The following is a 12027-nucleotide window of genomic DNA, read 5'->3' as shown; positions in this document are numbered from 1 at the left end:
ACGCGCATATATATATATATATATATACATATATTTAAAAAAGACTTCTTTTATACAGAAAGTGTTTTTAAACTCTGCTAAGAAACTGTTAGATGTATTTTAAACACACAAATTACTTGCTTTTTTAAATTTAGTACACATATCATGAACTATAGATAGACAGTTTATAGTACATAAATTTTAAATATGTAATTATCGCAGTTAGATTTTGTAATGTTCATTCCTAAATAGTAAATATAATGTCACGATCATATTTATATTGAGAATAGTTTTACTGATATTATATAACATGACTATTTCTGACAAACAAGATCGAAATGTCTATTTGCAAGAAGCTTATCAATGCTTGTAATACTGACATCTCATCGTGACTTTTTAATCTTACTGTTCTTTCTGCAATAACTTTATATAAGATTTAAATAAAAAATAAAATTTATGTAATAAGTTAGTAATTAAATCTGTATTATTGAGAATGACTTAAAAATGAACTCAAAACGTTTAAGTTAATCGTTATGCAATAATAAAAAATGTATTGATACATACATACACCTAGCTAGCTCTAATTGGCATTTTTCCCATTTGATTTATTGAATAACTACTTTAATTTAAAAACTTCAATTCAAAAATAAGATATTATTAACATATTCAGGACTATATTAACAAAAAGTAAATGTGTATATTTCAAATTACATATTAACACGCTCAATTCGAGAAAAAAATTTATATAAATGAACACATTTTATATACAATTATATATAATTAAATATAAAATATGTCAAAATTTTTTATATAATTATTCTTAAAACATTTTTTCCCAAGAAGTTTATGATGATTAAAGAAGTATATATAATTAGATGCTAAAACATGCTATACTGACTTTCGTTATCATAACTAGACACATCGCCACTGTTATAATAAGTATATTTTTAAATAATTGTTTGTTAAAAAGATTATGACATTATTATCACTGAAGAAGGCTTTGTAAGCCGAAATGTTTGTATATTGAATTATATCAAGCGACGCGGTAGCGGCCAAGTACATAAAAAATTTATCTTATCTATTTAAATATATTATTCCTAAGTCATTTGTTAAAAAGCTCAAAATAAGTCACGATACCGTTAAATTATCCTAATTTATACCGCTAAAATGTATCATAAAATGTTTCGAAATGCTAGCTCAAAAACAAAAATGTACGTTAAAAGTTAGCTACATCATATATATATATATGTGTGTGTGTGTGTGTGTGTGTGTGTGTGTGTGTGTGTGTGTGTGTGTGTGTGTGTGTGTGTACATATATACATATATATAAAAGAGACTTCTTTTATACAGAAAGTATTTTTAAACTTCGCTAAGAAACTATTAGGTATATTTTAAACACAGATTACTTGCTTTTTAAAATCTATATCGTGAATTATAAATTGACTTATTAACGCTACTTTGTTACGCGAGCTATTAAACATATAAAATCGTAGATAATCTTTGAAATCCGTTATCTGATAGCGGAGATATTAAGAAAGACCATAAACCATTCCTTTATCAATTTTAGTATTGTAAAAAAATGTTAAAAGTATAACAGCTTTAAAAGTATAATAAAGCTCATAGTAATGCATTCATCATTTAATTACCGAAACATATCCAGAATTGTATCCACTGTCATAAAGGTTTTCGTAGACGTTGGTGTACTTATAGTTTGTTCGTCCCTCATTAATTCACCCGGCCGTATTGTCTGAACAAGTACAACACATAAAATTATTCCAATCGTAGTAGTCGTCAGATAATAGCACAATGCCATCAATCCAATAGGTCCTATAGGTATAATTATAACAGACTTTAAAGAAAGCAACTTTCATTCCTTGTAATATTTTTCTATAGTTCTTCATGTAAAAAATGTTTTATGATATATTATATTTAATTTGTACCTATTTTTTTAAATTCCTTTTTAATATAAAAAGTATAATAAGTAAAAATAAAGAGAGAGAGAGAGAGTGTGTGTGTGTGTGTATGTGTCTGTGACCAGAAACTTACCAGATTTGGTGAGATTACAAGTGGCACTTACAATGCTGGACGTGACGAGTGGTAATATTAAACAATTTACCACTCTAAGAAACAGCTCTCCAAGAAATTTGATGTACATGATATCTCGTTGAGACCATGTTCTTCCGCTATAATTCTTAAGACCCAAGCCGCACGACATTCCAATAATCACACCGATCAATGTCATGATTATCAACTTATGTTTTGACAGCGAAAGTATCAATGATATCAATTTAGACATTGTAGCTGATTTTGTAGAATACGCTGTTGGAACATAATTAAAAATTGTATTTTATAATCGAAAAAAGAGGAAGAGAGGGGGGGAGAAAGCAATCTATAATTTAGCAAATCTTTTTTAAGCGAAATTATTAGAAATTAAAAATTTTTGTTTAAAATGTTTTATAACTAGAATTAAAACACAATCCAAATTAAAGCTGTGCAATTAGAGGCTAATGCTCAAATAAAGATTATTTATGAATGACAAAAGACAATTAAGCAAATATTTAAAGTTTATAATATTAATAATATTCAATCTAGTTTAATTAAGAACTGTCTATTGTTAAATAATATGCATACATTATTCTTGTCCTATCATATCCTAGATATTCTTTCTACGTTTAAATTAAAATTTATTAAATTCAAGACTGAAATTTAAGAATATTCGATAATTTATAAAATACTTACCTCATATAAATAAAAATGTGTTCTTTCCACAATAAAAAAATTTATTTACATTATAATAAACATTCTAAAAAACAACTTAAGTTTGAGAAAATTCGAAAAATACTAAATGGTCGTACAAGAAACACTGTCTTAAGAGGTTTTCTGAAGATATGTTATCTAAGGCAAGAGGTACTTTTATCAGGAAACAAACGTACTTGACGACGAAATAGGTACTGTCTAAATGTTGCAATTTACTTGTCTCTTTCTACTCACTGTTTTCACAGGATCGTGCAAAAAGAGAGTGATCCAACGGATGGCTCAAACTAGAACTTTTAGCTTTATAAAAAGTCTCGAAATTTTGATTAAATCATAACTATATTTTTCATTATTTCTATTCAAATTAATTTCTGTCCAATTTAATTTCGCATATCTAAAATCATGGAATCTTTATTATTTTAATGAATATTGTAAATGCAATTTTTTTGCTTAATCAAATAACTTTCGTATTTAATTTCCTCATGGTAAGATGATACGTGTAGTTTAACAATGGTTGCCTTACAATCATTGTAATCCAGCAAGCAGTTATTATTTGAATACATTGACATTATTAAAGTTTAGTAATAAAAAAAGTAATAATGAATATAAAACAGTTGATAAATGATTCTTTATTATTTTCCAGTTTTTAATACTTTACCTATAAGTAACACATGTATATGCTCTAAGAAAAGCGTAATCACTTATTTATAAAGAGCGTATATACATTATATTTATGAATAGGTGAAGGCTCTCATTTTTACTTTTTCACTAGGCCCTACAAGAACTAAGGCCTCTCGAACCTTTTGCACAGCTCTGCTACTTTACTTCTAAATTGAAGATGTCCGGACCAGTGGTCAAGAATGAATGTGTACAACAGACTGAAGGAAGATAAGACATTACAGATACGGTGAGATACGTTAAATAGCATAATTGGATAATTAGAAAATCGCTTCAAGAATTCGGATCAAACGGTCGCTTGAAAAAAAACATTATAAATTTTGGAATTATTAATGATACTAAATGAAAAAAGCTTTTTGTTACTGTTATCTTTATTACTTACTGTTAAATTTTTAATTTATTTCGTTAAGAAATATAAAAAAATTATTTATTATCTTTTATGATGATATTAGATATTTTCCATTTAGTAACAAATCGATACAAGCATCCTTCTATTTTTCTTATCATTCATAGAATAACAAAAACAGAAGAACATTTGTGTTGACACAACAGTTGAACATTTGTGTCAATAAATAGAAAGCACTTATTATCATAAATCATCTTGGTGTATCGTCATATTCACCTAAGTAATTTATCGTTGAATAGGATATTATGCGGAAACACGATGACAATTGCAATAATACAAAGCAACAAATTATTACGCTGGTAATTATGTGTAATATTCTTTTCTAGTTTTATTTATTTCGCACCTATTACAGTATAATAAATATGTTGCATGAGACATTACGAGGGGTATTTACACACGTTCCTCATTTTCAGGCCATAACTTTACGTATTTGTAATGAGTCCGTAATATCGATTCTTCTTTAACTTTTTCTTCTAATATAATTTATACATATCTTTACAATATTATTCTTTCGGTTTAAAGTTATCCATTAAAAGATCACATATGCATTCTGTTTGCATCCAGTCTTCTGAAGAAATTTTCATTGTTAAACTTTACCATTAAACGTTATCGTCTAACCTGGCATTAACATCACGACTAAAGGTTTTCTCTCCCTCTCCTTCTCTGTCTCTCTCTCTCTCTCTCTCTCTCTTCAAAATTTTTATAATTTTTTAAGTATGTATACAGAATATCTCAAAAGCTGATCAATTTCTCTCGATAACAAACTTTAGTAACTTCTGCTGTTTTTACTCTTGACTGTTGCAAACCAAAGTACCTTTTCTCCTAAAATTGGTGATTCGGAGACTGGGCAGTGTTTGCGATATTCTGTATAAGCGTCATGTACAGACATACACATACACACGCCCAATACAAATGCGTGTATATGTGTATGCACGTAATATATTAGTGAGATCAGTAAATAATTCCATTAATGTTATATTTATATAAAGTCATGTTTTGTTTAGTTTACATATCTATGTCTACATATACTTTCCCTATGCAAATTAATATTTGGTTTTGTGTGCTACGCGATTTCCGTTGTTCACGTCATATCAGAATATTCACTCTTCCTTCTTCTTCCTTTTTATTTGAGGTAATTTGATTTTGCTCAAATAAACAGAGAAAAATTTATTTATTGACTTTCGCTTCTTGTTCGCGGCAGATCGCCATCCACGGTATTGACTCGTGGCTCTTCGCCGAGACAATCCATGAGGTACAGCCTATAGCAACGAAAATAAATATATTTTTTAATTATATTTCATATTTATATAAGTATATACCCACTAATACAGACTAATTATTATTACGCCATTGTATGAGATTTGATAACTAGACTGCGGGTACATTCATGCAAAATATTTAATTGAATATTAATCATCGGACAGTTTTAGCAGTCGAGCAGTTTCGTTGTTCGTTAAAAGAGTTATTAAAAAGTAAAGTAAAAAGATTAAGATTGTCATCTGTAAATATGCAATTTATGTAAAATATGCATTTTATGCAAAATATTCAGTATTTTGCATAAATATCCGTAGTCTATTATAGATAACAGATAATTAATTAAAAAATGTTTCGTTTAATTTAAAAATAATAAAATATTTTTTTAAATGTTAAAATTATTTTATAATTACGCTAGTAAATCGGCACGCTAAATTCAAGTGCAAATTATATTTCGTAAAATACTATTTAAATGATTTTAAACGACACTAAGTTATTTGCTGTTGCTTGTAAATTTACAGAGATTATTACAAGTATGTACCTGTCCCTACAAGGGAGTTTCCTTGCGTGCTTCTGCCTTCCATTGGAATCCATTTACACGTGTTGTAATAGGCTTATTTCTATTTGTAGCATTCTCAATTCCATTTCTAACGCCTGCTACTAATCTCATGGCTGGGTTGGATACCAAACCATTACGCTTTGGTTTTACATTGCTTGCACTGAAATGAAATATAATGATACTTATACGAAATGTGCTTACGAATAACATACATGTATATTATTTTGTTCCATCGAAGAGTTGACATGACAAGTAAAATGTAAATTAAAAAGAAAAGTAAAGTAATAATGTATCAAAATTTTAGAAAAAAATAAAAGAATAACTTTATAGTGACATGTATTTGCTTCTGATTAGCAATACATTTTTAAGTAAACAATGTTAAAACCAATTGATACATAGCATGATAAATATGTCTAACATTGTCGTATGTCCTCCTTGACTACATATTCTATCTTTTTTCGCTCGGGAGGGTTGAAAAAGGAAGGAAAGCCTATCGCTCATGAAGCGGTGTGTCTTCCTTATACGACCATTGTGATTTCTGCAAAGTCTAAAGAATCGCATTGAAAAAAATTAAGATAATAAGTATGTTTTTTAATAAAATTTTGATTGAGAAGATGGAATTATATACATATGATTTTGTGGATGATGTGCACGTGTGAAACATAAGACAAATGTACATGACGTTTGACTGACACTCGCTGAGTCTTGTGAACGTATGCCTATAAATAATTTGCAATTTCTAAAATGTAGTCTGATGTCGTGTCTCGTAGGTAAACAAAAACATTGCACGATGAGAAAACGTTAATTGTATATGCTGTGGTAAACATAATTAGAGTGTTAGTATAGTGCTTACTTGTGTATATAATTTATTTCTTATTAACTGCTTACCTTCCAGGTGTGTGATCCGAAACGTGCTTGACATTTCTACCAACACCAGCGCCGCTGTTTCCCAAAATTATTCTCATATGAGTGTCTCGTGTAAAATGCGTGTCAGCCGAATTTCGTTTCTCATCATGCCCGTTCTCCTTATCTTTCCCAATATTCAAGCCTAACATTTCGTTCGTTAATTCAAATGGCTTACTAATGTTATTCCTGTCAATAATCTCAGTTTTGATGTTGATAGGTTCGTAGATGACGGGTGTATGATTGTATCCCATCTGCGTTTTATACGACATATTTGGATTTGCTGCTAGCAACGATACGCCCAGCTGACTCTGTATCACGTTAACTGCCGTTTGAGCACTAGGTGGACTCGTGTTTGTAGGTGAGTAAGGAATAAAACTGTCGCTTAACGGAGAGTGCGGAGGTGAGGCATATATTGGACTCTGCGGCTCGCTTTTCAAAGGTGACAATAGTTTGCTGAGTGGTCGACTCTTTGCTCCCCTTGAGCACTGCTGTAGTTGTTGAGTGAAAGATAATGGTGCCTAAAATTATGAAAATTAAGCAGTTTAAATTTTATTTTGTAAGAATTAAATAATTTACAAGACATATTTAAAAAAGCTAAATAATTTATGTTTTATAAGAGTTACATAATATTAATCATAACATGAAATAAAGTTCTCTAATTTCATCATTCAACAAGCAGTATGAAATGTTGTTACGTACTTTAATTACCTGACAATTAACCATCGAGTTCTGATTGAATTTTCCTTGATCGCTCTTAGTGCTGCCAGTTAAATTACTGCTCGATTTGCTGTTGCTAGAATTGTTGCCTAAAGAAACGCAACTGCGTCGTTTCGTCGAGTCTGGCGATTCCGCTGGACTGTATTGCGTCGATAGAGGATTTAGAATTGCCGATGAAGGTTTAGTCTCAGCCGTTGAATTAGATGTGACAGAAGTAGCACTACTACTACCACCTAGAAATTATGCAGCGTTACATTACTGTTCCAATTTTCGATTAACATATCAAAAGAGATTTCGGTAAAAAATTTATTATCATAAATAAAAAAAATAAAATTCTATTAAAATAATTTCAGATTCAACAATTTGAATTTTATCTCTCGCAGAAAAGAAATGATAGGAGCGATTAGCTCTGTTTTGTTTCTAAGTGTTTTCAATGGATTTGAATCGAATCGAAATTGATTAACCCGGAAGTGCCATAAACTCGTTCAATCAGAAACCAAAGTAGAGCATGTGATGTCATTAATCGATCTCAGATCGATTCAAACTCACTGCAGTTGAAGATGCTATAAATGTGTATAAGTTTGACAATGAGGTAATAGAAAACGAAACTATCAATTAACCTCCATTGATACCAGGCCTCAAACTGCGTTGATTCGCAGAATGCTCTTCCAACAGCCTGACAACTGTATCATGACCGCTTTTAGCGGCTACTTTAATGGCATTACGTCCACAGTGATCGGAGTGATTAGGGTCAGCTCCATGGTTCAAAAGCGCTCGAACACAATGTTCGTGTCCTTCCTGAGCAGCTATACCTAAAAATTGCATTCTCCTATCATCTAACATAACCCAGTTTTATAAGAGAGCTATAACTAAGTTATAAAAAAATAGTTTTATATAGTCGATGTATAGACTTATTCGTACGATTGTAGATATTGTTCATGATTAATGTACCTAGAGCCGTTGCACCTTGATTACAAGTGTGATCAGGAGTGGCACCATGTTCCAAGAGCAATCTGACAATCGCTGCGTGACCTTGCCAAGCAGCCGAATGAAGTGGTGTTCTATTTTCATTGTCACAAGCGTTCACGCTAGCTGCACCCTCGGTTAGCAACAACGCTACCATCTCCACGTGTCCTTGCCAGGCGCTTACATGTAATGACGTTCTACCCTGTAGAACACAAATATAATAACTATCAATTCCAGGCGTATACATGTAAAACGTGAGTCATTTCAGATATTAAAATAAATTGAGTATCTTCTTTCAACGCGACTGATGATTACTTACTTCTGAATCTCTACCTTCTACGTCCGCGTTCGCATGTTCGAGCAAAAACCTCGCCATAGCTAATCTGTTTTCTAACGCGAGTATATAGAGAGTGCTTCTTCCATCGGCATCTTTCGCGTTAACATCAGCATTATGAGATAACAATATCTTCACTGTATCATAATGTCCTTCCAGAGCCGCGAGTCTATGAATGTGTAAGAGAAAATTTATTAAAAAATGTCTACAATTTCATTTACAATCTTATTTGTTTAGATTAAAGAGGTTTAATTCATTAATTATTAGAGAGTAGAGAAACATCTAAATCTATCTTAAAAGAAAAAGCCAATCTTTCCCAAAAGATGCACAAATTATAAATTGTATTTTACAAACTATTTGGATTATAGTCTGTAAGACGCGATCGTCTCGCTTTTTCTCGATTAATTAAAAATTAATTTTAAAATAATAAATTATATAACAGTATATAATATCATAAATTATTAAGGTTAAATGAAAAAGAGCATACAGCCACACTACAGATGTAAATAAGTTATATGTTATTAAACAATTCAAACAATATGTAGACGTTTCGGTCACAATCTGACCATCTTCAGTACATTAATTGAAACCATTAAATTATTTAAAAAACTAGATACATAATTCGACCCTTAATCGTAATGTTAGTTAATACATAATTTATAGTGTCTTTATTGTACACCATTATTCGCATCGTTCTCAGAGGTTTAAGATAATATTGATTACATTAAAATTTAACAAATTATACAAATACAAAATATAACGATACAAAATATAAAAATACAAAATTCGACCGAGTTTAACGATAGATTGTATGGTTTTCCTCCTTTCTTTATTGTATGGAATTAATCTCATCGATCTAAGTAGTTAACACCGATTGTAATTATTATCAAGCCATATCACGCTCTATAAGTACCGACGAGCCGCCACAGAGAGACATAAATTATTACATCAGCACAGTACCTTAAAGCGGTTTTACCATCGTGGGCATGCTGATCTATAGGCGCGTTGTGTTGTTTCAACAATCTCTCTACCAATGACGTGTGCCCTTCCTGTGCTGCGAGCATAATAGCGCTCTTTCCATCATTGTCCGTCTCGTCAATCTTCGCGCCAGCCTCCAGTAACGCCTCACAAACATCGACGTGACCCTCGAACGCCGCATAGTGTAATGGGGTCCAGCCAGAATTGTCTCTATGTTGCTCATCTAGGCCTTACGTAGAAATTACATCTCTTTATACACTTATGATGGAGAGACAGAGATCAGGCACAATATGCTTGCGCCAGTTAAACTAATTCTACAATGTACCTCTGGCGAGCAATTGCTTCACGACGTCCGTGCCGCCCTGGGCAGCGGCCACGCTGAGAACGGTTCTGCCTTCGTTGTCTATAGTGTCGACACAGCAGCCCCAGTACAATAAGAGCTTGACGACCGAGCCGTGTCCCATACTCGCGGCCGCCCACAAAGGCGTCCTCCCAGTGACGTCGCAATGATCCATATCCGCGTCGAATTCCAGAAGCAAATCGCAAACGTCGCGATGACCCTCGAACGCGGCGACTAGCAGCGGAGTCATGCCGTCTTTGTCTTCGTGATCCACGGTGGCACCTCGCTCTAAAAGTATCGTGACTACCTGCGACAGACAAAATTAACATACAATATACATTAACATACAATATATATTATTATTTAATATAATCTGTTTAATATATGTAGTATATCTAATATTAAATCTTATATATATATATTATATATATTGCATATAAATTATTTTAATCAAAACCACTTTCACCACATTTATAGAACAGAATTGTACTAAATTATCAATGAATTCAAAAATTCTCGAATGATAAATAAAGATAATACACTGAACTATATTATAGTTTAATATAAGCTTTTTTTTATATAGTTATGCGTGCGTGCGTGCGTGCGTGTGCGTGTGCGTGTGTGTATTCATGTGTCCGGTCGAACCTTTACGTATCCGTGATTGGCAGGAACACATAGCGCGGCAACGCTGAGCGCAGTTCTGCCGTCGCTGTCCGCGTGATCGATTTCAGCACCGAAATCCAAAAGATGTTCCACGATCTCATTATGACCCATATATGCCGCGGCGATTAAAGCAGTTCTACCTTCGTCGTCTGTTCTGTTAACATCCGCACCGTGTTTTAAGAGGGCCTTAACGATATCCTCGTGACCGCCCCATGCGGCGGCTCTTAACGCAGTTCGTTGATCCCAATCCGCGCAATCTACCATAGCCCCGTGCTTCAGAAGTTGCTCGACCACCTGAAACAGAACTCGTGAGAAACACCTGTTTCATTTACTCGACTCGCGAGATCTGCAATTTAATGGTTTTACTATCTCTTACATGTATATAATGCGGAGTTAATGAGACTTGCATATGTTCTTAGAAATTCGCCACTTAATCTAATTATACCTGAGTATGCCCTCCCCAGGCAGCGGCCCTGAGGGCGGTCCAGCCATCACAGTCTGCGTGATCCGCCCTCGCACCGGCAGCTAAAAGAACACGCACCACATCCGAGTAACCATGCCTGGCGGCCAAGTTCAGTGGCGTTTGTCCATTACGGTCGACCGCTTCCAATTTTGCCTGAAATTTAAAAATTCAAGTTATTTCTCTAGTATTACATGGAAAAAAATGGTAACAGATGTGATGTTTTACGTTTAAAAATGGATAACATTTAACTTAAAAAACTATTCTTTACAAAAAAAAATGCATAAAACTGGAAACAAGATTTTAGAAAAATGCACAAAATTGGAAATTAAATTTATAACTAATAATTTTGGTACGTTTGGTTATTTAGCTTGTAATATATATATGTAAGATGCTAGCTCTCTTAATTAATTAAAATTTTTAATTTGAGCTTATAATTTGCATACCTGAGGACAGGCTGCAAGCGCCAATTCCAGAAGAGATGCATTGCCGTCGGCGGCTAAAGTGTGTAACACCGTTCGTCCATAAGAATCTGTTTGATTGATATCTCCGCTTTCACCGAGAAGCTCTGTTAGCGGTTCACTCGGAGATTCATCAATGGGGCTCACATCTTGCGAAACCTTTGTGCAGGAAACGCAAGATTAAATTTTCCATCGCTACAATTTTTAATTACAAAATTTCTGTTACAAATCTTTTCCATGACAATCTACGTATAGTAAACTACGTAGCGTTATCGAATTATGTATTATGAGTCATACCATATTGACGACATATGGAACTTAATAATGCTTGAAATTTTCTATGAATCGCATTGTTCTCTCTTATCATAAAAATAGTATACTGACCCCAAAAAACTAGATTAGATATTGTATTTTATCATAATTTCCTGTTTTCATATTTCCAACATAATTAGAGATTAGATACCTATTACTATTATATTCATTACAGCATCCCGAGAGGTTTTAAAAATAGATTCGTATTTAAAATAACTTTATCTTAAATGAATTAGATTTTCATTTTAATAAAAAGAATG

At 32.5% G+C, this 12027-nt stretch overlaps 1 protein-coding gene and 1 pseudogene across 6 annotated transcripts in view; both read right to left on the bottom strand.

The window, feature by feature from the left end:
- Positions 1 to 2745, bottom strand: part of LOC108747370 — a 4805-nt pseudogene extending 2060 nt beyond the window's left edge.
- A 2251-nt stretch (positions 2746 to 4996) lies between these two features.
- LOC108747478 (ankyrin repeat domain-containing protein 50) overlaps positions 4997 to 12027 on the bottom strand; it is an 84796-nt gene continuing 77765 nt past the window's right edge. For 2 of the 6 annotated variants that reach the window (XM_018484975.1, XM_018484976.1), the window contains exons 5-17: positions 11441 to 11614; positions 10980 to 11150; positions 10517 to 10828; positions 9857 to 10178; positions 9514 to 9760; positions 8539 to 8722; positions 8205 to 8421; positions 7874 to 8065; positions 7236 to 7486; positions 6519 to 7054; positions 6049 to 6177; positions 5613 to 5790; positions 4997 to 5076 (exon numbers count right to left, since the gene is read on the bottom strand). In XM_018484975.1, coding sequence (XP_018340477.1) covers positions 5619 to 5790; positions 6049 to 6177; positions 6519 to 7054; positions 7236 to 7486; positions 7874 to 8065; positions 8205 to 8421; positions 8539 to 8722; positions 9514 to 9760; positions 9857 to 10178; positions 10517 to 10828; positions 10980 to 11150; positions 11441 to 11614 — 2907 coding nt within the window. In that variant the 3' untranslated portion in view covers positions 4997 to 5076; positions 5613 to 5618. Of the gene's footprint in view, positions 5077 to 5612; positions 5791 to 6048; positions 6178 to 6258; positions 6445 to 6518; positions 7055 to 7235; positions 7487 to 7873; positions 8066 to 8204; positions 8422 to 8538; positions 8723 to 9513; positions 9761 to 9856; positions 10179 to 10516; positions 10829 to 10979; positions 11151 to 11440; positions 11615 to 12027 lie in introns of those variants that run through there. The other 4 variants (XM_018484977.1, XM_018484978.1, XM_018484979.1 and 1 more) reach the window with 4 other exon arrangements.

Source organism: Trachymyrmex septentrionalis, unplaced genomic scaffold (genome assembly GCF_001594115.1).
Source record: "Trachymyrmex septentrionalis isolate Tsep2-gDNA-1 unplaced genomic scaffold, Tsep1.0 scaffold2, whole genome shotgun sequence".
NCBI lineage: Eukaryota > Metazoa > Arthropoda > Insecta > Hymenoptera > Formicidae > Trachymyrmex > Trachymyrmex septentrionalis.
This window is presented reverse-complemented; position numbering and strand designations above follow the sequence as displayed.